The 27,553-nt window shown below is 43.5% G+C and overlaps 2 protein-coding genes across 2 annotated transcripts; one reads left to right on the forward strand and one right to left on the reverse strand.

Annotated features, from left to right (window-relative positions):
* Positions 1 to 52: 52 nt before the first annotated feature.
* Positions 53 to 13,146, reverse strand: zdhhc7 (zinc finger DHHC-type palmitoyltransferase 7). The gene is made up of 8 exons (XM_037094308.1): positions 12,987 to 13,146; positions 11,673 to 11,773; positions 6,417 to 6,767; positions 5,435 to 5,559; positions 5,180 to 5,276; positions 4,392 to 4,473; positions 3,706 to 3,836; positions 53 to 3,516 (listed from the first exon to the last, which is right to left on the reverse strand). The coding sequence occupies exons 3-8, from the start codon at positions 6,759 to 6,761 to the stop codon at positions 3,334 to 3,336; spliced, it is 963 nt and encodes a 320-aa protein (XP_036950203.1). The 5' UTR covers positions 6,762 to 6,767; positions 11,673 to 11,773; positions 12,987 to 13,146; the 3' UTR covers positions 53 to 3,333.
* An 11,222-nt stretch (positions 13,147 to 24,368) lies between these two features.
* Positions 24,369 to 26,410, forward strand: LOC119018255 (regulator of G-protein signaling 9-binding protein). The gene has a single exon (XM_037095772.1). It carries the CDS (start codon positions 25,281 to 25,283, stop codon positions 26,022 to 26,024), a length of 744 nt encoding a protein of 247 aa, XP_036951667.1. The 5' UTR covers positions 24,369 to 25,280; the 3' UTR covers positions 26,025 to 26,410.
* Positions 26,411 to 27,553: the final 1,143 nt, after the last annotated feature.

Raw genomic sequence — 27,553 nt, forward strand, 5'->3', positions numbered from 1 at the left:
AGCAGCAGAGACAGTATTTACATACGGCAGACAATCAATCACAATTTGTAGCTTTAATTTAATCAAGTTTATTTTGTAAAAGAATGACATTAAAGATATGACATTATAAGATTATGACACATTAATAATAAAAAAACTTAATAAAACATTCCATTTATATATTGTTAATAGCAACCCTTATATTTTGTTTATAAAGCTGAAGGACTTTTGTTCTTGAGGAAACAAAACCTTTCTTGACTGTGTGTGACAATGTTAGTGGTAACTCTGTGGTCAAACATCCATCCTTTTGAGAATCATTTTATACTTCACAAAATGTTATTTGTCCTGCATTTTCTGCCTAAATCTCCTTTTAATGCCAACTGGAGTTAGAAAAAGTGTTTGACAGAATAGTGTTGTATTGAGCCACACATGTTTTTGCAGTCTCACACAATCCTGTCCCCACGGTGATTGTATTCTTTTTACGTCGTACAGCAGAAAATGGGGACAATACCGGTATAACCATTTAAACTTCATCATTCGTTGATTCTGTTGATGAGCGTGAATGTAAAACTGCATACCCTGTGAGAGAAAACCAATATAAGAGGAAAGGATCACAGCATTCGAGTATGGACATCTTACAGGACTATCCATTTGTGAAATACATCAACCAAATCCCAAAATATTGCCAGTGCAATACTAGACCAGCCAACACCAAATACTTACACTCAGTCAACAACACAGCAATATTTGTCAATCCATAATTAGCTCCGATATTCTGCTGCTTCCTACAAATACAACTCAAGGTTTAGCAATGTTTTCCTTCTTCAGATATTTTCTTCTACTCTATGATATTTTGTGTTTATTAGACTCTATGCCTCTTACTGGCTCCTGATGCAATCTATCCACCATAACCTGCAACTATTTCCTGATGATAGCTTTTGCATGAATGGCAACACATGTGTGCACCTGCCAAACTTAAGAGCATAAATCTTCCTGTTTTATACACATGTATGATAAACAGCTTGGATATGATTGCGTGTTTGGCTAAAACTTGACTCCTCTTCATTTTGCACCTCAGAAATTAAGCAATACATCGAGCATGTTAGGATAAGGGATTTGCTATATTCAGAGAAAATATGACATTGTTTTAAAGAGATAGTATTCTCTTGCTAAGCAGGTGCAGTCCAGCAGAATAAAGGAGACACGAGACGCCAGCATTAATAAAATCCCCTGATAACAGTTAGCTTTTAGTGCTATGTCCCTTTGTCCCAAAGTAGAGAAGTTTTACATTCTAATGACAGCATGTTTCTAAAACATTATAGCCATAGAGCATCAGATATAATCATTTAGTGTAAACAGTGGAGACGGAGTTCCTTCTCCTGGCAACCACAGGTGAGAACAAACAGCAGTATATTGTCCAACACGCGATAACAATATGACTTTGAGAATCTTGATTTGACAATATTTCGACAATACCAGCCCATCGGTCAGGACTTGACTTTAAACCCTGAACTCGAGATTCAAAAAGCCACATTATTCCAGTGCAAAACAGGCCTGTTGATTATGTAAAAAATAGGAGACAAGTTGTCACAGAATGGAAAAAACACTTTGATAAATATAGCAACAACTGCAAAAAATACTTCCAAGCTGATAAATTCACTTGACAGAATGATTTTAAAGGCATGAATACATGTTCTGATAACACTGGGAGAGTTTCTGCTACCGTCCTACCACTAGATGTTGCAGGCCTGAAATTTCTGGAGTAAAGTAGGAAAGGCTTTGCAAGCATTTGCTGAGTTCCCCGAGACTTTGTTCAGTATTAAAGCTTGTACAATGAGCCCGGTACCTCAGCCCCTTTCAGAGAAGCAGTTCCTTTTTAATTCTACAGGCTGACTGCACAATAGCGCTTGGCTCTGTGGGTCAGAATGAGCTCACAACGAGCCAGAAGAGGCTGTGCTAGTGTTTTAAGTTCTCCTTCTCAAAATGTGGAGCATGAAAAGCCGCCGTGTCTGAGACTTGGCTCTGTCTCGAGGGGTTTGTAAGGTTGTTTTCTGAGAGTTTAAATGCTATGAAGTGTAATCCAGCTGTTCTTGCATAAGGATTCCTATTATACACAGAGGTGGCCTTCCAGTCAGAGTGATGGTCCAGTCTTCCACGCTGAAAAATAAAAAGTGAATGACCATTCAAACTTGAAAACAATCAGTCTTTTCAGCAGCCAGAGTTGTTCAACCTGAATCACTTTGTTATGAAAACACAGAGAGGCATATGAGTGGTCCGGGGGGGAGGAACACTGACGGTTTGCACAGAATGAGACTTGGAGCAGCATGTAGGAGTCATAAAATGGCAAATTATGGACACATACATACAACTAATACAAAATGGGTGTTTTTTTTTGTTTTTTGTTTTTTTGTTAATCTAAATGAAGAATCAGAATAACAGCAGTCATCTCCAGTGAGTCATTATCGTCAACTTTTGAGGAGCGGTCATGATCGTGAAAGGTAAAGTGATGAAATTTAAAAAGGGGAAAATAAGTTTCTACCCAATTCAGCCCAAGGAGTGACAAACAGGAGATGAACAGATAGCCACTCAGTCCTCTTGAATAAGAATGAGGCTTGTGTTCATTTGAAGATAGTGAAAGCCTCATTTCCTGGCCGAGATGCTGACTGATTGAGCTGTTATACATGCAAATCAAGGTAGCGCAGTCCCATGTCTGATGTCCACTGTGCTCCATATTCAAACCTTTTCTCAAGGGCCATGTAAGTAGCGCATGTCCTTGACTGTCCATTCCCTTGTCTGGGTCCATTTGAGCAGTTTTCAAGCATTTTCCCATCGAGATCCTCTTGTCTGGGTCCAGTGATGATGAGAGACATGTAGCTGATTCTGCCTCAAAAAAAAATTCACTCTCAACTCTTGAATCTCATGTGCGCAGCAAAGAAAAAAAAACAACTGCTGAAGATGTTGACTGAAGGTGCACGAGTTGAGTTCAAACTGCACCTCGGATGGTCTCACGAGGAATTAAAGACTCACTTGAGTTACATACTGCATGCTTCACCTAAAAACACACAAACAAACCAAAAAAGCTGCTCACATTAGTGACAACAGTCCACTTAATTAGCAGACCAAAGCTGTCGGGTTCACATCAGCATTCGCAAGTGACAGTACTAACTTTCAGTGGGGGTTGCGATGCGCTGGGGCCCAACTGAAGCAGCTTGTACCCCCTGTCACCCACACATGAAGGACAGCCTCAGGGAGCAGTGGTCCATATTAGCTCCAGCTAAGGAGGGCGTACAAGAAGTCCTGCATTAGCGACGGTCGAGTGTTGGTGAGCAGCCTCAGCATCAGTCTGCCCTCCTCTCAGACAGAGAACTCTGATCCGCTGCGGCGACCGTGGGTCAACAGCAACAGACGCCGCAGACGCAGGCCTGTGAATGGGTTGCACCACAAAAGGGAGGGCGGCCCGCCAAACACAGTTTTCATTCCGTCCCATCTCATGCGACGCTCCCATGTAGGCTTCTCATTTTTAAGACGTTCAATCTCCTGCAAGACATTCAAACCACTCTGTAAATGAACGATTTCTTATCAAATTGTTGCTGTTGTCTGTTGCGTTGGCTCATTATTAGCATGCTAAGACACACAATTACCGGTACATTAAAACCAGAGTGAGAACATATATATAACATTTACTGTATTAGACAACAGAGAGACATGCGGATACTGGATACTGACCGTCTCATCATTGCAGATGGAGTGGATCTGTGTACCAAACATGACAGCTGTGAAAGTGAGGAAGAGGACTGCTTCGAGACAGAGGAAGATCAGCAGCAGCACCGACACCCCTGGGGAGAAGTCACTGCACTCTGGTCACAGGAAGGGAGGAAGAAAGGTTTTTATTTTGTACTAAACAAGTGAAATGTCAAGTGAAACACCAACTAAAGTAACACTGCATTTTGAAGAGGATGAATTCTTCCCTTTAAGAGCCTAAAAGCAAAAAATAGACTATTGGTTAAAATCCTAGCAAGCCTGGTGAGCACTGAAAACAAACTGCTGGGAAATATTTCCTCGCTAAGTCACATCATCATCTTCTAGATGGGACTAGAAGCTGGAGTTCTAAGACTTTCTTCTAAGAAGAAATACTATCTTCATTTTCTGGTTCATTCCTACAGAGATCCACAAGGGAACGGGGAAGATCAATGGCAGCTCTGTGATGACAGTGCAGCACGATTCCAATGACCCGCGCAGAGCAGCTGTTCTTAAGACGGGAATCATTAACTTTTTCCTTTTTCTACTCTACCTCATTTAAACTCTCTGAGCAGATTCAGTCTCTTGTATAAATATCTGTATTTTCTGACTCACAAACTACATCTCTCCGCCATTCAGTGATGACACACATGACACACGCTTTGCGTCCTTACCATTCCACTGGACTTTAATACAGGTGAAGAAGTGCATCCCACTGAGGCCCAGGGCATGGGCAGAAATCAATGCTATGTACATCTACAGAAAGGAAAACAGAACAAAGGACAGAGATAATGAGATAAGGCGACAGAAAAGAGCCATTCCATGACATCCCAGGGTTGGTTTGCAGATGCTGTGTTAAGGTAGGCTAGTTCAGGTTGCAATTGTTATAAAACTGGTAAGTGTACGATGCTGTGTTTCAACATATTTGTTTTGTTTTGTTTTTTTTTTACTTGTGAACCTCTCTATGGTCATCTGTCAGGAGAGAAAACTAACATGTCATCACACAGGTGACCTTGCACTGCTCAGCAATATAGGACGGCTTTACGTTTCTGTCATCTAAAAAGTTCCAGTCAGCATATGAAGCCATAAAAAAGTGCTGATGCTGTCATGAGAGCCATAAATGACTATGAGAGAACATTTGAAGTAGGCCTGTGTCGAGTGTGCACAGCATCAGTGCTAAGCTGTGAACCTCAGCTGGTTGTTTCATCATGAAATACTGGCGGCACAATTTTCAACAACAACACATTTACCCTCAAGTTGAATTTTGTGGTCCAAACACAATGTATCAAGGTCATTTATTTTTCATTATACAAGCATAACGAAATTAATGTTTGTTAACATGTATACACCCAGGAAAACATTTGTGTCTGGATGCATGTAATCAGCAGCAACAACCTAGTGATGATAATATGGTATGGATGGAGATGGAAAATCAGCTGGACAACTCGATGTGTGTACTTACAGTGAAAAGTACAAAGAATCTCTGATTCTTTTCTCCTACGCAGTTATTGACCCAGGGACAGTGGTGATCCATCTTCCGGATGCATCTTTTACAAATACTGCAGGCAGGAGAGAGACGTTAATGTGTCATCAACTGTACTGTCCCTGTTTACATCACATACGCTTCTACAGATGTTTTTAAAAGCACAGCTCGAGAGCTAGCTTAACATGTCACAATGTAATTCTGTGTAAAACTGGCCACCACATTTAGACTGACCTGCAGTGGTGTGCCCTCTCAGGCTTAATGCTGCAGCACTTTGGGCACTTGTAGATGACCTCACCAGGCTTCAGCTGTAAGCTCTCCATGTACTCCTTGGTTGCATTGCCCTTAGGAACTGCACCCTAAGAAGGATGGAAGACAGACACCGACAAATGCCTTCAGTCATATAAATTAATTATGGCATCACGGCTCATTAAGTCAAGCTGTGCTTCTTTGTGTATGCAGCAATTTAACCACTTTCTTTTTGTTCCTAGGCTTCTGAAAAAGGCTTAAAACATCCACTTCTTGGACATAATAATTACTTGTAGTTGGGTGTTAGGTAAGATTAGATGTTTTGACTGAATTTACAGAAACACTTGGTCTGCATGTTATTTTTCAGCCTGGCAAATGGTGCGGCAGATTTTAACTAATGCAATCTCTTCAGTCTGGGAGCCTACAAAAGCGAAATTCACAAATAAACTTGAGACCTTTTCATGCATAGTCAACCCCCCCCGTTTGACACACTACTGCTCAACCTTCTGTGTACTATTTTGGGATTTGAAATGGAGCAATTGTTCAGGCTGGGCTGTCAGGCTAGTAAGCACCAGTGGAGCTGTCATCACACATCTAGTTTCTTTGAGCGGGAATGAGTCAGTGTTGGAGCAGCAGCACTAACAATATTTGACCTACAACCGCCTGAAGCATCAATTGGCGGAGTTTACCAAAGAGCAGTCATAAAGTATCAGTAACACAGTGGAGAAGAATCCCTGTCGCACTCACTTTTCAACGTGTCATCACACACCCCAGTAGATACAGCATTTAAGGATTGGTTTGAAAAGACAGCTTCATACAATACAAGGGGATGAAAAAGCAGCTGCCAGTGGAACAACGTTACACACTACAAAGTTAAAACATAATTGAACTTTAAGGAGAAAAAGTAACTTTTTCACCAATCGGTTGTTGTTTATAGTTCTTTTCTTACTCTCCTTAATTTGCCTACCGGATCAGTCAACATGGTGCGCAGATGTGAGGCCAATGCCAGCACAGCCAGCGAGTTGAAGGTGGCACCGTTCAGCAGCGAGTACCAGAAGCTCTTGCTGGGCAGCAGCATGACAAAGTTCACTACGAATTCAGCGTACAGCACCAGGAACCAGGTCATGCCCGCGCACACCATCCCACAACTGTCCTGAATGAACCACAGCGTGCGGTTTCCTGCAGCATGGCCCGCGTGGGGACCCCCGACCATCACTCCAGCTGCCAGGCTCCCTGTCTCCACATCTGCCCCTGTCGACAGCAGTGGGTGGTGCTGCTCCATATCTCGCAGTCGGTGGTTTGAAGACTGCATCCTGCCCTAGGGAGAGGGGAAACATTCAAAGTAAAACTAAATTTAGGCCTACTGTCTCCATCTCCTCACAATAAAAAAGGACACAGATATACACTGGTGATTCCTTCCTTAGGTAAAAATAATCTATACAACTATGTTAGGTAAAATGATTTTCATACAAACTGCACAAACAGCCAATAACATTTATCAAGAGTCTCTGAAAGTACCCTAAACAGCACAAAAAAGCCAGCTAAATCATCCGACATTGACCTTTTCTTCATGAACTAAATGAGTCACAGCACTTGTGTTGGAGGTCTTTTCAGAGAGAGCACACAGTAACAACTGAATTGATCAAGAGAATATTTTGTCCTGATGACAAAGGAAATGACGCAGGCTCACAAAAGCCACTAGAAAACGTCACTCAAGGACCCCGAATATGTTTTTTGTTTTTTTTAAATCTTATGGAAGTGTGTCCTGTGTCATTTTAAACCAGATAGTTGGATAGTTGGATAGAAAACCAACCAATATCACCTCCTGGTGGGGCATGGAAAATGTTTGAAGAAGGGTGAGTCAACCTTGGACTCGAGCCTCGCTGCTGTTATTCAGAGACATGAGTCATTGGAGTTTCTTCCTCCGTTTTCATGTCAAGGTCACAAGAGAACGTTCAGGGCCAGCCTGAGACCAGTGTCCACAGCTTGAGATAAATCAATGGCTGCCCTGATACCTTCAGGAAACTGATCCTCAGGCTGAGGTGCATGTGAGGAATACAGCTAATAATAATCTGTAGACCCAGTTTTACCCTCTGCTGGCTGTGACTCACAAGGCACCAAAAGATACCTAATAATCTATGATTTAAGGTCCTGTTGTTGTAACTCAACTTGCAATTTACTGTTAGATTGGAAGGAAGTCAGATCAGAGCCATCTACAAATATTAACAAAGTCTAACACAGTGGTGAATTGGCCTGTTTTTTTTTTTTTTAAATCAATTTTGTTATATAATACACCAGAAAACATTAATTCTTCCTCACCACTTAAGTCAGGAACTACTTTAATAAACTGAAAGACATCAGTTCATTTATTTCAGTGGATTTAGCGTTATTATGTGTATTTGCTCAATAAACACCTCTGACAGAGCCAGATTAATGATCAGTATTTCCCTTACTGCAGAGAAAGTGCAACTTGGATAAACAAACCACACAGCGAGATTTCACTTATATCTGTTTTAAAGAAGTGCTCAAATTTAGAGCTGCTACGATCGGCTGCAACTACTTTTGGTAATCAATTAATTGCTTCTTTATTTTGCAAACAAAAACTGTCAAACATTTGCTGGTTCAAGGATCTGTAATCTATGAATCTGCTGCTTTTCTTTGACATCAGTAAACGAGGAGTCTCTGGGTTTAAGACTGCTGGTTGGACAAATGAAGCAATTTGAACAGGTCACTTTGGCCACACTATTTCATAGACAAAATGATTTACTGATTGATTAATTGCTATTGACAATAAGCATGAACGAGGCTTTTGCTGCATATTCAACATTAAAAAAGGCTGTAGCTAAATGGAGGATGGATTGACACAGCCATGAGATTCCTGTGATGAGCTCATACAGGAAAGATGGTATAAACGTGCTGTGGACATATATTGCACGACCAGCTGGGACTCATGACACTGTCTTAATCAACCAGTGACACATACATACAGCTGTCCATCCCTGAGATGACAGCTGGTGAAACAGTAAAAAAAAAACAAAAAAAAAACTGCATCGAGGAATCCTGTTTTTTATGTGCTGTAACATCTTAACAGACATTCATTATTCAGCCATTATTAAGCCATACAATTGACTCAAGCTGTTAGGTAGGGGTGCTTATTGCATTTGTTGGTGTGGTGTCCTGGCAGACTCTGATGTAATGCGTTGAAGCAAAAGACTGCTTCCTTTCGCTAAGTGCTTAAATCAAATGAGACATTTCCAGTGAGATGGCTGGTGCAGAGCTAAGCTTTCAGTCTTTAGCTGACAAGCCAGCCAGGCAGCCTTCCAAACACCACACTGCTGTTGGTTTCTGCTTGCATCCCAAACTTTCCATGTCAGTGGGTGTCATTGAAGTTGCTTGCAAAATGGAAATGCCAACAAAGACAAGAGGTGTTTTGCCCTGCAGAGTTGAAATGAAACCCCAAACAAGGAATGATGTCTTCTTGACAGTCAGATGATCCAGTTAGGAGTCAAGTTCAGGCAATAGTGTGGTTTTATTGACTAAGACTGAAAAGGGTATTCTATACAAATAAAATCTATATGATATTACAATATAATTGATTTTAATACAGTGAGACAGATTTTGAAAACAAATGTAGGACCTAATTTTGAACACAGTTGCATTTAATCTTAGAGCAGTAAATCGGTGTGGGTAAAGTCTGGCAAGGACTGGTGACAGTTCTCCAAGTAAACGTAATTGAGAGTGACTTTAAATCTGTGCAATTGACTTTAAAAGGGCGTAACTGAGGTTGCACTGCACAAACACTGTGTAGCTTTTAATATAACTTTAAATATTTGTCGTCATACAACAGCTAATACAAAATACAAAGTAAATACTGCGGTGCTAATAATGTAATTTGTAGGTGCAAACGTAGGCGTGTATGTGCAATAACAAATAAAATACAGGTCTTCCACTTTCATGCAAATAACATTTCGAGGGATCGTGGATGATTCAGTGTTTCCGGTGAATGTGATCCTCATGACAGGAAGTCTGGTATTATGTTATACTCTATTATTAATATAAAACATATACTAAAATCTCCTTATGATTATGAGCAGCAGGTTTGTTCTCCATTGCGCGTATAACAAGATGAGGGAGGTCTCATGCTGATTGGGATCATAGCAAATCAAAGCATGTTTGATGAACTGGTACTGGCTCTGTAAAGCCTAGTATTTTTTCAGTTCATTTAGTTTATACTCAAGCTGCCCTGGCTGTCAAAAATGCCCAACCAAACACCATTTAACAGTGGAAACACAGATACCTGTCAGAAAGTAGGTAGCGTGTAAACCACAGAACAACCATGCAGCCTAAATTTCGAACATCAAAAGAGTAAGCTCAGAAAAAGGTAGTGACTGACTGATCTGGCTCACATGTTCACTTTGTGGTAATTCATCAGTGCAGCATGCTGCAGTGAGAGGGAAAAACTGCAAGCATTCAGTTTTTGAGGTTGGGAAATACTGGACACAAGAGGCTCTATCAGTACAATCATCTACTGTCAAGGCAGCGCCGCACATGTCAGGATTATAGTTAAAATGACGTCTGATATTCACAGTCGCAGATGCTGGAAGATGTTATTTTTTCTTGAAGAAAAATCCTCTTACGTTATCACTCCCAGTCTGTGATTAAAAAACATGGCAATGAAATATGTCAAGTAATATCATGGAGATGGAGACGAATGTGACCTGACAAGAGAACACAGGTCGGCAAGGCTATTTGTAGAAGCGTTGTGCGAACGTGCCACAGGGCGCCTCTGTCAATTTGATTTTTAGTAAGTGTATTTAGTTCAATTTCAGTGTTGTTTACCACATAACACCAGAGCTGAATGGTATACGGCTTTCTGTTAAACACAAAAGAGCGTTAGCATTGTCCTTAAGAGGACAGAAAATGCTCTTGGCCAGTTTAAGGTGTATTGATTGTGTTGTGGTCAATGAAAGGGAGGTCCATTAAAACCACACCAGCTGTTTGTCCAGCTGTCTGCCCTTCCCGGTCAGAGGGCGCAGCACAAGAGCCACCGGTCCTTCTCTCCTTCCCCCTTCCTTCTTTCCTTATCTCTCTTCTTCTCTTTCTCTGGCATGCATAACCTGCAGTCACCTCAGTGTCATCCTGCTGCTCAGATCACTTTGCAGGGTCATCAAATGCTAAGTCATAGCGAGGGCTGGCATCTACTGTCCAAGAGAATTAGACGAGACAATAGCTAAATCCAAAAATAGCCCTGAAATAAAAATGGGTTTCGATCTACTGAGTGATTTTATGTTTCACTGTCACATTTTCAGATTGTCGACCAGCTTAATGGCCAACCTAATGTCCATCCAACTGAGAACAGTGAGTGGACAAAAATAAAACCGCCTCTTGATGGGAATGTTGTCAAAACTGAGTAAATTACAAAGAATCGAAATTGTCATTAAAACTACGAACACAATCAACACATATTATTTTCATGACCTAGTCTGTAAAAAGTCAATCTACAACACACACAACTAGATAAAATCCTTTGTTTCAAGTCAGCTGTTCCAGCTCTATTAACAAGTGTCTCTAAAAACACAAGCCATTCCATTGTTTCATCCAACAATCTTAAAGACTTGTTTTCTATACCTTGTGACTGACAACAGCTCGAGACTTAAGTGTTGACAAAGAATAGCTTTCAAATGAAATACTTGCCCCAAATTAACCCCTTTGCTGCTGTGATCTGCCAATAAGATGACGCTGGGTACGCACTGCAAACTGTTGACAAAGGAGCTGTTTTGCCCATTAATTGTGTACATTTAAAAAAAATATTGTATCTACCATCACAAAAGAGTTGGCATAATAAAATTCTAATTCCACTTCTGGAGAGACTTGATTTTACTTGATTCACTTAGGTGGAATAAACTATGGCATATCAGAAATCAGCAAACATCCATTACTATACATCATCAATTTTAAGTTTACAAAACTTTCAGCCAGGTTGGAAAGGACTTGAAATGCTGGAATAGATGGTTTAGTCACAATCCACAGCTTAGCACCTCCCTACAAAACCACCTTTTAGCAAGTGGAAGTCAACATGTGGAATGTCACTCTTCCAGCTGTTGCATAAGAAATACAGAGACAAAATGAGGTGAGTCCCTTGAGCTCTGTTTGCAACTGTTACACATTCTTGCTCTGTGAGAATAAAAGACATGCAAATAGAGAAAAGTGTGGGGAGACATACCTAATATGTTCTCTCTTTACAATAACATGCTGTGGAGGGTTCCTCCTGGACCAGCATTCAGGATGAAGTACATATGCAGACTGGAAGATAGAGGCTGACACCTGGAAAAAAAAAAAAAAAAAGACACACCGACAAAATGTATTTTACCTTTTTGCTCAGAATGAATTATCAATATACAAACACTCAAGTGAGAGTTTATCTGTGTATTACACACTAAAGAATTACACCGGGCGAAACGCCTCTGAATAAAATGCAACACAATTCAAAAGCACCACAAACTACAGCCCCAAAAATGATCATACAGTTGGATCGATACCTCTCTGAGACAGTTCCAACAAAACCCTAACATCAAAATCGCTGTGAAGGGAGCATTTATTGGAGCCCTGTTGAAGTATGTCTATATAAAACTATATAAACCAGCAACCAAGTATAAACATGGTTACCGTAATTTAACACATCTTGAAGACTGCTTCCTCCTCAGCTGAATGACTTTGTGATGACTCTGTGTGATTTCCTCGACTTTGCTCGTCTTCCCGTTTTTTGCTCCCAGGAAAACACACCCAATCATGATGGCTATTCATAGCAATGTGGTGACACTGCAAGTACTTTCTGCTATCACTCTTTTGAGCCTCAAAGATTTCCCCTCACTGACATGACTGAATCAGTCATATCCAACGGTTTTGTCCAAACTGTCAAGGGCTAATACAGACATGCAGCAAATTACTGACATGTACTGACAAACACAACCCACCACCTGCAGGATTGACTTAAATACTAATGAAGCTCAAACCAACAGGAGGGACCTACAGAAGAATGTACATTTTTCTGTGTACACTGAAATACAGCTGTCATTTTCACATCCATGGAAGAGGTTAACGTTGGTTATAAAGACTGTCAAAGCTAAAAAAACGACCACATAACACTAAGATTTACCCAGACAGTCCATCATCATCAGATTATTAACTTAAAGGAGGTGTGACTGAGATTAGAGCCCTTCCTCTTATCCCCTGCAATGATAACTGTAAAGGTCGTGACTGGAACTGAACACTGTCCACACACACACACACACACACACACACACACACACACACACACACACACACACACACACACTCACAAAGAGAGAGAGAGAGAAAGAGAGAGAGGGAGTAGCTCGCTAGCCTGACAGTTCACATGTATCCGTACAGGATGGCAAATCTCGACTGCTAACTAGCCACTAACAGTCACGTTAGCTAACACAGCTAGCATGCTAACACTGTAAACGGGCGACGAGTGCAAAAGCAGAGCCTCCCGGGTGACAGCTAAATGACATACCTTAATATTCCCTATTCGTTTTACAGGGGACGTCCTCCTCGTACATTTTGTTGTCCCGTTCGTGCTAAATTCCAGCTCCGACGTAGCCCTTCCCTCAGCGGCAACACATCGCTCTAACAACGGGGCTGACAGTGTCCAGTAACCTAACGACTGAGCTTCCGGGATTCACCTCGGCTGTTTCCGTCACTCTTCGTGAATACTCGGGGAAGTAATATTTGCTCAAACAGCCCCACCTCGTGGATTGTGACAGAATTGCAACTACAGAGATGCCAGAATCACAGTCCTCCACTCGTTGGTGCTACTGGCTAAACACAATGCAAGTAAACTTATATAAATACTACTTAACATAATCTATAGTTTGTTAAAGGCTCCTGAGGGTGCATGGATATTTGCACGCATATCTGATTTTATAAGGTGGGCCTGTGCATCCATACATGTAGCTGTGGATGTATATGCATCTTATTTTATCATTGTCAGTTAAACTTAATCAAACCACACCCACACAGTCTTGATGAATTGGTATTTCTGTTACTCGTGTGATCTTGTGGTTGCTGGTTTGATTTCCTTGGTCTGCATGTTGAAGAGTCCTTGGGCAAGATACTGAACCCCCAACTGCTCCTGACGTGCTCCTGTAGGTCGGCACCTTGCATGGCAGCCATCGCCATGAATATATGTATGAATTACTGTAAGTTGCTTTGAACAAAAGCATCTGCTAAATATTGTTTAGTCATTAATATTTAATATCTAAGACAAATACTTGGGTGCAACATCTGACCTTATTTATCCTCATGGTTGAAAAGAATACTTCTCCCGACCTGACCTTGGTTTTTGCAGGTTTTTCACATTCCACCTCTGAACTCTGGTTCAGTTTTATGTCTCTTCAAAGAGGCTCCAGGATCTTCAGTCTCGCTGTTGTCAAAGACATCATTTTTTATCTCAATCTGCAAACCATGAATCTTTTTGCCATCTAGCCCCTTTACATTTTCAAATGCATGATAAAGACTCCCACACAGCCTCGTGAGACACTCAAAAGTATTGTTTCCCTCAACGTGACTCTCTAGAGCTGTGTTAGAAAACAAAGAACAAACCTTCCCACCAGCTCAGCATGCCAGCTCTCACATCTGGAACTTCTACTTCCTGAGAGAAGTTCACCGGCACTCCTCTCAGACCCGGGCCATCACACCAACTGCAGTCTGAAATCTGCAGAAACAAAACCCAGTGTAGACATGATGAACTCTCATCCAACAGTTCCATCAGGTGAACAGCTTGCTGTACATGATGTTGATGGACTCACCTTTCATCAAACTGATGGACGCTCAGCTGCTCACCCAAGACCTCAGTAATGTACTGACCCAAGACTTCACACTGAGAGGCAACTTCTGATTAAAATGAAAGCATCACATTAGAATGAATCTAGTCTAGATCAGCTAGTACCACTGTTATAATGAAGGTGTTGTTGTGTCTGAACATATGTGGAGATGGTTTGAAATAAATGTGAATCACTAATATAGAGCAACATTGCCCCCTTATGGTCATGCTCAGGCAATAAAAAACAGTGAGCATCTGACTTCTGTTCATTTATTGTTCGGGGTCCAACACACCGAACTACTGAATCTGTAAAAATCATCATAACATCATCAGAAACTTTAGATCTTATTCTTCTCTTCTGACTCTAACAGTTAAAGGTCCAACAGGTTTTGAAGTAGCTGATGTTTCCATTTAACATCTGAACATGATATGTTGATTTCGTCTGAAATATAGTATTTCACAGACAGTATGTTAACCTACATGGTGGTGTACTGAGGTTAGAAATAATTCTCAATACACATATTCAGGATATTAGCATATAGGAATCATCTTTGTTCATCCCTGTGCTACAGCTGAGACCCCAAACAAAAGTTATGCATCGTTTTATTCAGTAGATTTCTAATGCATTTCATTAGTTTGGAATTGTTTTAAGTTATAAGTAATTCTTATAAAACTAGTATAAGTAAGGAACTATAAATGTAAAAAACCTAGTAGTTGTTGTTCTAATCTTGATCTATCGTCTGTTATCTTCACGTGGTCCTTTTCTGTGAGTGCTGACACAAAACTGAAATATTTCTGCACAATGTTTCATTTCAATAATCCAAAGGCATGACCTCAAAGATGTATCTGGTTGTCCTGAGGAGGGGCCTAACCCCCTAAGACGGGAGCCCACTGGACTAAATGGCTGTGGCTCAGGAGGTAGAGCCTTCCTCCACCACTTGGAGGGTTGGTGGTTTGGTTTCTGAAGTCAAATATATGTATGAATGTGTGTGTAGCAGCTGCAGCAGTAAAATGCTGGTTATGTTGTAATGAATCAGTATTCACAAACTGATGGTAGATAAACCTTCACAGTGAATGTTGTGTCTACATTAATTCAGTCTCTTTAAGATTTCATGGACACTTTTAGAAAAAATCAATCTGTACTTGAACTTCTCCAGTGAGTTTAACTTGTCCAGGATAATCAGGTATAGAATAGGGATGAATATTTTACCGTGCTCGCCTGGTCTGAGTCTCGCTCTTACTGAATCCTCTTGATCTTGCCACAGTCACCGTGACCTTGAACTTCACACACACACACACAAAAAAAACCAAGTGGAGGACCAAGGAACAAACTGTCCTGCTCTCTAGGACCCTAAAACTTTAATGCACGTGACACTTTGGGTTCAGGGAAGTTTTGGGATTGACAGCTGAGGAAAAAGCACATTGTGGGGACTAAGTAAAATGTTTAGCCGGTCCTGGCCAGTGGTCAGCTGGGGACAGACACCCACTTGTAGCAGCATGTCCCCAGCAGGGAGCAGCCGGGACCTTCCTGGCAGCAGTCTCTGCTGTCACGTGTCTCCCAAGAGTGGATTATAAAGCCAAGACAAAGCAGCTTGTCCCTTCCCTGCCCTGTGTCTGCAGCTGCGCAGTGAAAGCTCAGGGCTTCTGCCCTCTCCTGTTCTGGTTCAGAGCCGATATCAGCTGTCTGTTTTAGAGGGAGGGAGAGAAAAAAATACCCAGCAATCCTCTAAAGCAGCTTAAAGGCTGAATCAGGCGACTGAAGCCCTTTCCATTTCCAGCACTGCTTCTCTCTCTCTCTCTCTCTGTCCATTATGCTTAGATAAGCATCTGACTGGCTGCCAAAAAGCGCAGTCACAGCGGCTGCATGTAAACCGTCTGCTGCGTCCTCCTCAGGGCTTCCCCCACCTCATGTAGGCTACATCTCCTATGGGGATGTACCACCATGTGCAGTAAGGACTGTGAACAGCAAGCAGGGGCATTTGATTTTGTCTCTTGATGTAATCAGTAGCCTTGTATCCGATTAAATAATGAATGCTAAGTGCTCATGTAACAAATAAAAATCTACCTCCGGGGGCCTTGGGTTCCCATGTGCGTTATTATTTTGGAACAGTCACCCCCGCCACCGCCACCCTTTGTTGACATGCGGGGCTTTTGGAGTGAAATGAAGTGAAGCAAAGTGGAGTGGAGAGCAGAGTGGTTTGGGGCAAGTGTGCGATGTGACTGTTGCCGGTCCCCCTTGTCAGTGTGTATGTGTGTGTGTGTGTTGCGGCAGGAATAAAAGGGGGAGAAAAGAAGATGTGGGGCTTTGCTTATATCAGAGAGGGGAGGAGACGGGAGGAGAGAGAGAAACGCATTTGGAGTATGAACGAGACAGAAAAACAAGCAGAAAATGAGCAAATGGAAGCGATCGTGACAGGATAGCGCAACTCTAATGTTAGCCTCTTTAGCACAGATATCTGTCAGTCAGTGGAGAGCACCTTATTTCCATTTGCCCTGGGAAATACTGTTTTTGTTTTTTATTAGTTGAGAATAACACAGTTACAAGTTCACACCTGGAAGCTGCTACGTTCACCCACAGTCTGATCTGTTGGCCACTCCAGTGGCCAGCGCTTCCTTTCACTTTCCAAATCTAGATTTATCTGGGGATTGAGCCGCTGATCCTTCAGTGACAAGATCACCTCTCTAACCTGTAGGCCACCCCGGCCCAAATTTAGCCACAGCTGAGCAGTGACCTCTCCACACCTGCGGATACACTAGAACAACACATTAAGATGTTACAGGTTTTTAAGAATAACCTCACATATCAACACGTCCCTGATGCATTGAAATCAGATAAATTAAAGATAGTCACACTGAGGAGATCAAATAGCTCTTTATTTACATGTGATGGTACAAAATGCTAGAATTAGTTACCTGTTGAATGCATATCATCTGAGAAGCCGCTAAGTGCTGCCGTTGCCGTGAGCAAGTTAGCTCAGGTAGCCTTGCAGCTAGTGGCCTAGACATGGAGCTTGGAGTGTTGGTGTTCACAGCTCTGGAGCTTTGGACCAGGATGGGCCATGGCTAGCTGGTTAGCATGCTAAACATACGTTGCAACATTATTTGTAGTAATGTTAAAACTGTTATTCCTTCACACACTCTATTGATAATAAACCAAAATTCATACATAACTCACAAATGTGTTATTCATATTTTTTATTTTTACGAGTCACTGTGCTCCATAGTTAAGGAAAGTATCATTTAAATAAAGTGTAAGCGCTAGATTGTCAAAGATGCAACATGTAACTACTGAGTTACAAAGTATGTTTAACATGCTAACCAGCAAGCCCTGGCCCTAAACACCAACACTTCCCAGAGCTAACTAGCTAATGGCAGCTACAGTTGACAGCAGTTTGCAATTAAAGTTAGGAAACCGGATTGCATGACATACATATTCAATTATCACTGTCATTTCATTTTTAACTTTAAACACCAGCAATTTTCTGAAAGCAATAGTTCAAGTGGTCCAACCCCCCCACTGTATTTAATGCTGTGAGACAAAAGTACCAGAGAGACGTCAGCCTGCGGAGGCCTGTGGAGACTTATGACCTGTGGAAAATGTCTTGTTAAAAAAGGAAAAGCAGCGGAAGCAGAACCGTCTTCATGAATTCTTAAAGAGTGAAGCTCCTCAAAAGAAATGACTTTGGTGTTTTTGAATTAAACTACCTGGCATCACTTTATCTGTGGTATATATAAAAAAAAGGGTCAGCGGGGAGGAGGACGGAGAAAGAGGAAAACCGTTTCAGTTGGGTGAGATGCATGATGGGTAAATGCATTCACAGGATGCTACGTGGAAGTATTTACAGTATTATTACAGTGACATTTAGTCCAAACGTCACATGACGCGCTGGCTATTGAGGCCTAATTCTGCTAATTCACATTCCGCACAACTGACCTCCCTACGGTGACTGTACATCACCATCTGTCTGTGAATATCCAAACAATAACACATTCATGCACATTCTCCTCTTCAGACAGACAGACATGAGGGAAATAGCAGATTTGTCAGGAAGTCTGGAAGAGAGGCGCCAGAGTCTCGAGCGTCGGCTTGAGTGTCGTCCGCAGTGACATGAAGAATGACAGAGACCGGGGCCATGATGGAATGGCCTCTAACCCGACGCTGAGGCTTATCTCTGCTGCATCTACCTTCACCTCACCCGCGCAAATCCAGCGTAGAAGCCTTTTAGAGGGGATTTTCTGAGCAGGGCAATCTGTTGGCTTTTTTTTTTTTTTTTTTTCAAACTGCAAGAGGAAAACAGTCAAGGCCTAGACCTTCTTCCCTGGAAGTCATCAGCTTTCCTTATTCATTTGGTTGCACTGTACACACCTACAGCTGGAGGATGCTTGGCCAGAGCACAATGAGCTTCACATACATTTTTCAGAAAAGAGCTCGGGGTCGTTTAAAGGTCACTAATCAACCCTAACTATAGAATGCTCCTCCTGTGTGTTTTTATTTGGTGGAGTTGAATGTCTTTTGAGAGGGACATCTTTTTTAATCCACTCGACGTGTCCTCCTTTTTCTGAAAGGGGCAGGTACAAAGGATTACATTAAGGCTTTGGGTAGCAGAGCCAGCAGACAAACAAGCACCCCTTTAACTCAAACACACTCCACACAACACGCGGCAAACTGCTTTGCCTCACTGTGTTTTTATAGAGACTAGAAAAGCGGAGAGTCACGCCAAAGGTTGGCGACAAAAGGAGGCAGGTCACAAGGCTGATCCCAACCTGCACCATACAAAAAACAAACAACAGTACGCACGTCAGCCTGTTTGTTTGACGTTATTCCCCCCAAAAATATCGCTTTCACTCTCGCCCCAAACCTCCCTTGGGGTTCCTCTGGAGTTTGCCTTGATGTGATGGGATTAGAGCTAAGCCTTGGCCCAGCAGATGCCACGGATCATTTTGGCTCATCTCAGTTTAGAATGGAAAGTGTACCATATCCCGAAGCACGCGAGAAAGCCTCCACTCTGCTTCGAGCGAGTGACGTTCACGCTTCAGTGCCAGCTGATTCAGTTCAACTCCTGGACCAAAGAATCAAGGCTTATTTTTACTCCCCTGCCTCTCGGACTGAAAGAGAATGTGATTTAGACAAAGTTTGACACAATGGAAAATGTGCTTAATTACGTTCTTGCAGAGAGTTAGATGAGAACATTGATACCGCTGTCATATCTGCCTGTTTGATATAAGGCTATACAGCAAGCTGTCTGTTAGCTTAGCTTCACATAACTTGCACAAAGACAGGAGACAGGGAGAAACAGCTACCGAGGCAGAAAGGCAAATTGTAATTTCCACTCTGTGTTTTGGATCAAATTAGCAAGATATAATGTGTGATACAGTGAGCTTTAAAAGGGGCTTGTAGGCCAATTTTATAGAGCTAGTTCACTTGTTTACCCTCCTTTCCAGTCTTTAATGCTAAACTTATCTCGCAGGCTAACAGCTGAAACGTTCTTCTTATCTAACTCGCATCTAGCAAATTTTCAAAGAATCCTGGTTTTAAGAAACATCACTGCTGCTGACGACTGCATGTCTCTGTTGGCAAAGGATGACTTATTATGGTTTCATCATCATCAGGTTTCATCAGCTATACACACACACACACACACACACACACACACACACACACACACACACACCCTTCCTGAGTGCTGCATCATATTTGCCAAGATCAATGCAAAGTTTATATGAGGGCTTTTAGAGTAACCTTACCTTTCTCTTTTCATAAGGAGCCGAGAGAGGAGCACTATTGTGTGTGTGTGTGTGTGTGTGCGCGCGTGTGTGTAAGTCATGGTTCAGTGGACAGCCTCCTAAGTCTGGACCTTCATGGAGTAGAGGCGTGACTCACGGTTTACCCCTCTGCTGCATGCTGTGCTGTGTAAGAGACCACATAGTGGATGGGTCCATCAATAATTCAACAAAGACAGACTTCCTCTCTCTCTCTCTCTCGCCCTCTCCCCTCGGTGTTCAGCCTGTTTCTAACCGACTGCATCTTCCTCGTACTTCACAAACAGCCTCCATCTCTGGGCTCCCTCGCGCCTGATACTCTCTGCTAACCCGGCCGCCCCAAACCACTTAAAACACGCCGCTTCCAAATAAATCTGAGGCCGAGCCAAGTAATCTTTGGCTTTTAGCGGATCTCTTCTACTCTTGCAACACATCAAGTTAGCTCTCCGTTATCATGTAAGATTAGGGCTTACACAGAGTGCTAATCCTGTTCCGGACACGTTATCTCAGATGTGGGCATCACTGAGTGAGTTGTCAAACTTGGAGGAGTCAAAAGAAGGGTTTTTAAGAGGATTTTACGAGATGGTGTTTTGACCACACAGTGGCTCAGTGGTTAGCGCTTAACTAATGCCTTGCAGCAAGAAGGGTACGTGATCTCACTGACTGAGGCCTTTTTATGTGGAGGTTTCTTCTCCCAGGAGTTTATGTGGGTTTACTCTGGGTGCTTCAATTTTGTTTCCTTCTAAAAACATGCATGTTTAGGAACGCTCGGGTCAGTTTTCTCAAAGGCGCTGGCCGCAGAACTGGATTTGGTCCAATGATTGTTATGAAATGGCTTGAAAGACTGAGTGTACTGACTTTGAATCAAGTATATTTTGCACTATTTCTGCCAGTGTACAGTAGATAGTTCTTCATTTACTGTGGAATGTTTCTTCGTACTTTCAGCCACTGATGACTTGAAGAAGAAGGAGAGTCTTTATTTATCACATACAATCACACACAGAGCAACGTAACGAAAGTGGTTTGCTGTATTTGAAGACATAATGTGTAGGAATTCTGCATGGAAGTGTCTAAAAATGACTTTAAATATATTGTTGAGTTGTGTACTTACTACACATACACTATCCCCAACTTAGCTGTCTACTAGCGGTAATGGTAAACATCAAGTGTGAGTGTTTTTGTGTTTAATTGCAGGTCAACTCCCAGTGAATTCAGCACTCACAGACTCCGGTTCTCTGTCTTCTTCCCCCCCCTCTCATCTCTGTAATGTTACATTCAAGGGGTAAAGTACATTTCCCCACCGCCTTCAGTTGGCAGTATGAAAGGATAAGGATGTCTGTGCAGGAGCTTTTTACTGGGATTATCTAGGGGGCTGACAGAGGTCAGTCAAGAGTTGTGATGTGTTTGCTGTTTGCTTAGGGAATGATCAAACTGTGGGGGGAAAACCTTTCTGTCCGTCCCCTCTTGACCGTCATCTCACGTTAAATGTGAGTGCCAGCAGGCTCCATTTCCTGCGTAAAACCATTGATTCCATATGATGAAAATGCACGAGAGAGAGAAAACAGAATCCATTAAAAGATACATTAGTGGGCATTATACTGCTTAGCCCGGGACCTTCAGGAAGTTGCTAATCTGGATTACAGTCGTGTGTGGATAATTTCATAGCACCGTTTGTCAGCTGCTTCAGACCAAGTGTTTTCTCTTCAGTCCTCTCGAGTCTGCGGATGTTTTTGCTTAACTTGTGCTTTAATTCCATGCTCTGGGTAACTTCCACAACCAACACTGGTCATTTTTAACTGTGGGGACAACCCTAAACATAAATTTGAACCTCTAACCTTAAATCAATAACTTCAGTCATGGCTTAATCAGCACAGATGTTACTGAATGGCAGCAGTGTGTCTCCAAGATCCTCTCGCTGTTCTGTGACTGCACGTTGCTGTCGCTTCGATAATGAACTACTTTATGGAGCATATATGTGAGAATGTAGCATGGAATTCAGTATTACTGATATAAAGTTTAAAGAATATTACGGAATCAAAGACTGAGGGAGAAACCCAAATCAGTTCGCTACTTCAGCACCATGGGTTTATCGATTTTACAGCGCGGTCAGGCTTCCGATCTGTCAGCGTCGCGGTCGGAAGCTTGGAGTCGAACTTGCACAAACCTCATTCAGATAATGAGTCTGTTTGTCAGGCAAAACTACAGTAACTCAGCTAACCATCCCTCTCTCTCTCTGCCACTGGTGTATGGAGAGATCATCATTTGGCATGTGTGAGGTATCATATACGATAATCTAGGATGCTGGTGCTATGAAAGGTATTTTGACACCTTTTTACGCCAGCGGGGCTGAAGGTTAATGGCCAGATCTGCTCAGCAAGCTGGGGCTCACACCACTTTAAAATGTGACACTCATGGAGCGTTTGGCTGCCTGAGCAAAGCTGACCCCATTTTTATAACGTCACAGCAGTGGACTAGATGTTTTTTAAGCGGCAGGCTGATGTCAGACGGCGCTCGCAAAGGCTGCCATGTCAGTGGAACGTGTCATCGTGCGCAACAACCGCAAACATGTTCGCTGTCATACTCGATTTTGCGTTTTCATGACTGATTTAACCGGCTTTGTATCGAGATTTATTGTTTGGAAATGATTTAATCCAGATCTACAAAAAATATTGTACTTCCTGCTCTTGCTTTGCGACTAAATTGATCCCACGTTGTCACTTTCTTGCAAAAAAATACAAACCCCCAGACACATTCAAAGTTGACATGTCTGTTATTACTGAATTTATGTGGTGCAGCTGTTCTCGGCCTCCACTTCCTTTAACCTCGGCTGCGTTGCCTTCTTGATCACAACCGCGCCAATATGCGACATCAACATCTGGAGCTTCTCCCCGCCTCATTACTCCTCTCCGTGTAACAGCAATCCGCAACACAGGAAATCACATTGCGTCTGCCGCGATGGATCGACTGTGAGAGCAATCAGACCGCGGTTGCCTCTGACTCACCCTGACACTTGAATCTAAGAGAAGAGCCTATCAGAAATCGTATTATGGGAATGCAGGCAGACAGACGGCCAGTTTTACAAGGTAATCCTGCATTTCTGTCTCTGTTTAGTCAGCGGTTCCATGTCAAGGTGATAAAGAGGAAACTGAGCAGATTTGTAAGTTTGCAGGCCACGTGTCTTCTTGGCCTTGAGGACTTGAGCTGAAAGACCGCGATTCTCGGGGACTGCAGGCCTAACACCGTGCTTTGTTTCCCTTACGATAAACATGAAGAGATCATCAGCGCCTTGTTCACATGACACGCAGAAAAATAAAGGGAGGGAATTCATGAATCTCTCTTTGTCCTCTCTTGAGCTGCGGTTACGACGCGAGAGACGGTGAGAGCGAGTGCTGACGACTCACCGCGTCGTCGCTAAGCTGAACACCTTGTGGAAGAAAAAAAATAACTCAAGAGCGCTCGCCGAGAGGTGAAGAGGTTGCCATGGAAACATATTCAAGAGGTGGGGGGGAAAAAAAAAGAGAAGATCTGTTCTGCCAGGATCTTAACAAAAACATCTGACTCAGCCAACATGTTTGCTAGTCAAGACGTCATCGGCACGGCTGCCGGCAGCTGAAATACACAGACACAGTGAGAAAACAAATGATTGAGGGTCAGTGCAGAGGTCATGATGCATCAGATGTGAGGGACATGTGTGAGAATAACACATATAGCACCCCCATCCTCCCCCCCCCCCCCCCCCCCCCCAACTTGCCACAGCAAACAACGAGCCCCTTCCTCTGGCATCCTCTGCATTTCAATCCATTAGCTTTCACGCTGCAGTCGACGGATCATTAGGCCCCTTCATCCGCTTCAATAATGCAAAAAGAGCAAAACCAAGCAAACAGCGGCGCAGCCTCATCCGCCCGCCTCTCGCCTCTCAACACAGCTGGGAGCAGCCAACTAGGTAGAGAACACACTATCCACGATTCCCTGACTGGCACCACGAAACACACTGTGTAAAAAACTTCCCCCAGCGGAAGAGGAAGTGAGTGGTGAGGGGGCTGGCACACATCTGGCACAGTTATTACCCTTGACTTCTTTACTGCACCCTCATTGGGCAGGTGTGTTCAAACCATCAGAAAACACGCACATGCGTAAGGATTCACAGGAGTGATGCTGTGACGTCGTCAGCCATCGCTGCACTTGTCTGCCAGAAAAAAAAAGTGTCTGACATCATCAGCAGGGATTCCTGATGACAAATGGCAGGTATAGTGGCGGACAGGGGTTAGGGGCTTTGTGATCCGACAACCTCTCCGCCGTTCGAGCTCACGGGCCCCGCCCACTTCGAGGACGAGGCAGCCAATGGCGGAATTTCGACCACACGCCCTGCGCGGAGCAGACCAATAGGAGCGCGGCTGCTTCGGCTGCTCCGTCACAGTGCGCACATGTGACCACTGAAGGCGCTTAGTGCTATTTAAACATCATCGATTGGGTGCTGAAGTGGACAGCTCCCCCACCCGTCCCTACTTACAGATAAACAAAAGCCGAATCAAAACACAATGGCTCCTTTGGCTCCCTGTTCCGGACGCTTTTGACGCCGTTCGTCTCTCTCTCTCTCTCTTTTTTTTTTTTAAAAACTCCCTTTTACAGATCTCCATCTTTCCCATCCGCGCGTCATCTCTGACCGCTGACGGACTTGTTTTCTGGCTGGAACAACAACAACAACAACAACAACAACAAAAGAGTCTCTCTCTCTCTCCACTCTCCAGAAGCTGCTGCACCCCGGCCGGATGACACCTGTGGCTGAATCTGGATCTTAATCTCATACACACAAAAAAAAGAAAAGTGGGGTGGGTGTGTGAGGGGGAGAGAGAGAGAGGTTGGATTGTTTCACATCCAGTCAGCCTCCGCGCTCTGCAGGAGAGGAGCTCCGGCGCTGTCTGATCCCGAGGCTGGGAGCGCAAAGGTAGAGCCCAAAGCCATTTACGGACGCATTAATTTTCTAAGCCGCTCTCTGTGCCTGCTTGCAGACAGGAAGGAGCATGGATAGAGAGGAATTTGCTCTGACTAGTGCGTTGAGGGGATTTGCAGAGGTGGGGGTGTGCTCCTGTGGAAACTAAACTAAAGGACAGTGGCTGAGGCGCCGTCACCGACAGCTCGCCATTTCTCTCCAGGCTTCCCTTTTTTGTTTTATCATTTCATATTTTCTTTCTCGACGGGGAGGTTGATTATTTTTGCCAAGCAGCCATGGGGAAAGACGAGTGCAAAACAATGCTGGACGCTTTGAACAAAGTGACCGCCTGCTACAGGCACCTGGTGATCGCTCTGGGAAGCACCTCGGACTCGCAGAACCTGCGAGAGGAGCTGAAGAGGACCCGCAAAAAGGCCCAGGAGCTGGCCGTGGCCAACAGGACTAAACTGACCTCTCTGCTCAAAGACAAGAGCATCAGCAAGGAGGACCGGGCCGAGTACGAGCGCCTATGGGTGCTGTTCTCGAGCAGCATGGAGCTCCTGGAGGTGGACATGAAGAGGTCCCTGGAGATAGGGCAGGATTTCCCCCTCAAGGTGCCGACGAGACACCTCATCCAGACGGGCATGACCGGCAGCACCACCACCGTGGCGGCTCGGGCCATGAGCGTGCAGAACATGAAGTACGAGGCGGACAGCAACATCGACACGGCCGACCTGCGGGACCTGCAGTCCGAGATCTCCCAGGTGACCCAGATGATGGAGGAGATGGAGATGAAGGTGCAGGTGGCGCCGTGGGCCGTGGAGGCGAAGCAGGAGGCGGGCGCGGAGCTCAAGTCCAACATGAGCGTGGGGAACTCCTCGGTCGGCGTCATCTCCATCTGCGAAGAGGAGCCCAAGGAGGAGGAAGGAGGCGGCGGCAACCGGGACGCCGGTTTCGCCTCCGTCTGCGCCGTGCTCGTCTTCTTAGTCATCATCACCGTCGCTGTGGTTCTGGGATACCTGGTCGTCAACATGTCCTGAAGTGTCTAGCCAGCAGAACCAGCACCAGCAGCACCAGCAGCAGCCCACCTCCCCGCCCCCCCGATGGACACCCTCCTGCGCGGCCGCCCAGCCGGAGCGCGCCACGGCGGCTTCAGAGCCGGCAGAGAACTGTGGGCACGAGGGGCTGAAAAAATTGCGGACACACGAAAGTTATTAATTATTTCTCGGATTTTGTGAATGTATTCGGTGGAGTTGAAGGGAGTTGCACTAGATTAAAAAAAAAAAAAAAATTAAAAAAAAAGTTAAGTTAAAAAAAAAAAAAGAAGTATAATTTAGGCCAGTGTGCGTGAGAATGGACGTTAGCCACGTGTTTATGAGAGGCCAAGGGGGGTGTGTGGTATTTTTGGAAGAGTGGGGGAGAAAAATGGAGGAAAAAAAAAAAAAAGTCATGAAATTACGTGACAGTGTCTGGCCATCAGGATGATACAAGCAACACGTAATCCAAGTGGATTAGTGGAAAAGCTCAAGCGTAAATGTAGCCTACACTTAAGTATTCCCCCTGATGTTCTGCTGATTGATGCTTTCAGTTTATGAATTTCAATCCAGCACAGTCAGATGTGCTCTGAGCAAAGCGAGCAGGGGGGGTTACAATCCGCAGTGAATCCATAGTGAGAGAAGTATAGGGTCCTGTTATATGGGGGGCCCATTAGAGCCAGTGTTGCAGTTTTAACGCTCCTCACTGTTCCACACTCCTTTTAGCACAGTTTTTAATATCAGATCTGCGCAGACAGATTGTAGAAGGCCTGCATCTTTACTTCATCGCTTTGAATCACAGTGTGCTTCATGGGAGCCTTGGAACCTGAGAGACTGTCCACAGTCTTTTCTTGTTTTTTTTTTTTCTTTTTATCAGTGCACCCTCTCACTGTAAGCCTGTTCATCTTCCTTTTCAGGGTTTTTCTTTTCTTTCTTTTTTTTTTGTTGCAAACAGTGTTGAATGTATGCATCGCAACGTGTGAATAGAGGGGTTTATACAGACGGCTGTGTCAGATAATGTACATACATAAGTATATTTATTATAATAAAATTTTGCAACACACTCGAGAACGGGCTTGCGGTTTGCAGAAGTAGCTCCAAGCTTTTTTTGTTGCTGTTGTTGTTGTTGTTGTTGTTGTTGTTGTTATTGCACGGATTGATGAATGCAATGCGAGGCCTGTGAGTTAAAGCTAATGGTTTGAGATGAGGGCCGATATTAATGTGCTTGACATACATACGGTACGTCAGATGTACACAGAGGATTGTGGGTTTTTTTTTTTGACGCAGAGGATTATTGTCTTGCACATAAGCACCTTGGTGTTAAAATAGTGGTTGGGTTGAAAATGGAAACAAGACGAGCACAGATGCCTTTAACTCCCTAATGGTTTTAGTTTTAAGAGTCTTTGAGGGTATTTCTGGAACGGTACATACTGTAGGTGAGCTCAAAGCTGCAAGAGCCAAAGCCTCACTGGTGGCAGAGACTCCATGGTGGGACGGTTTTCCTGGATCACGTGTGGTTTCATGAAGTCTGACAT

This window comes from Acanthopagrus latus, chromosome 4 (genome assembly GCF_904848185.1).
Source record: "Acanthopagrus latus isolate v.2019 chromosome 4, fAcaLat1.1, whole genome shotgun sequence".
Taxonomy (NCBI): Eukaryota; Metazoa; Chordata; class Actinopteri; order Spariformes; family Sparidae; genus Acanthopagrus; species Acanthopagrus latus.

Bases quoted from the DNA above. Each gene is read 5' to 3' on its own strand.
- zdhhc7 (XM_037094308.1), bottom strand. From the start codon at position 6,761: ATGCAGTCTTCAAACCACCGACTGCGAGATATGGAGCAGCACCACCCA. The intron at 5,560-6,416 runs GTAGGCAAATTA...CATCCTTCTTAG, and splicing joins GCACCATGTTGACTGATCCG to GGTGCAGTTCCTAAGGGCAA. The intron at 5,277-5,434 runs GTCAGTCTAAAT...TCCTGCCTGCAG, and splicing joins GAGAGGGCACACCACTGCAG to TATTTGTAAAAGATGCATCC.
- LOC119018255 (XM_037095772.1), top strand. From the start codon at position 25,281: ATGGGGAAAGACGAGTGCAAAACAATGCTGGACGCTTTGAACAAAGTG.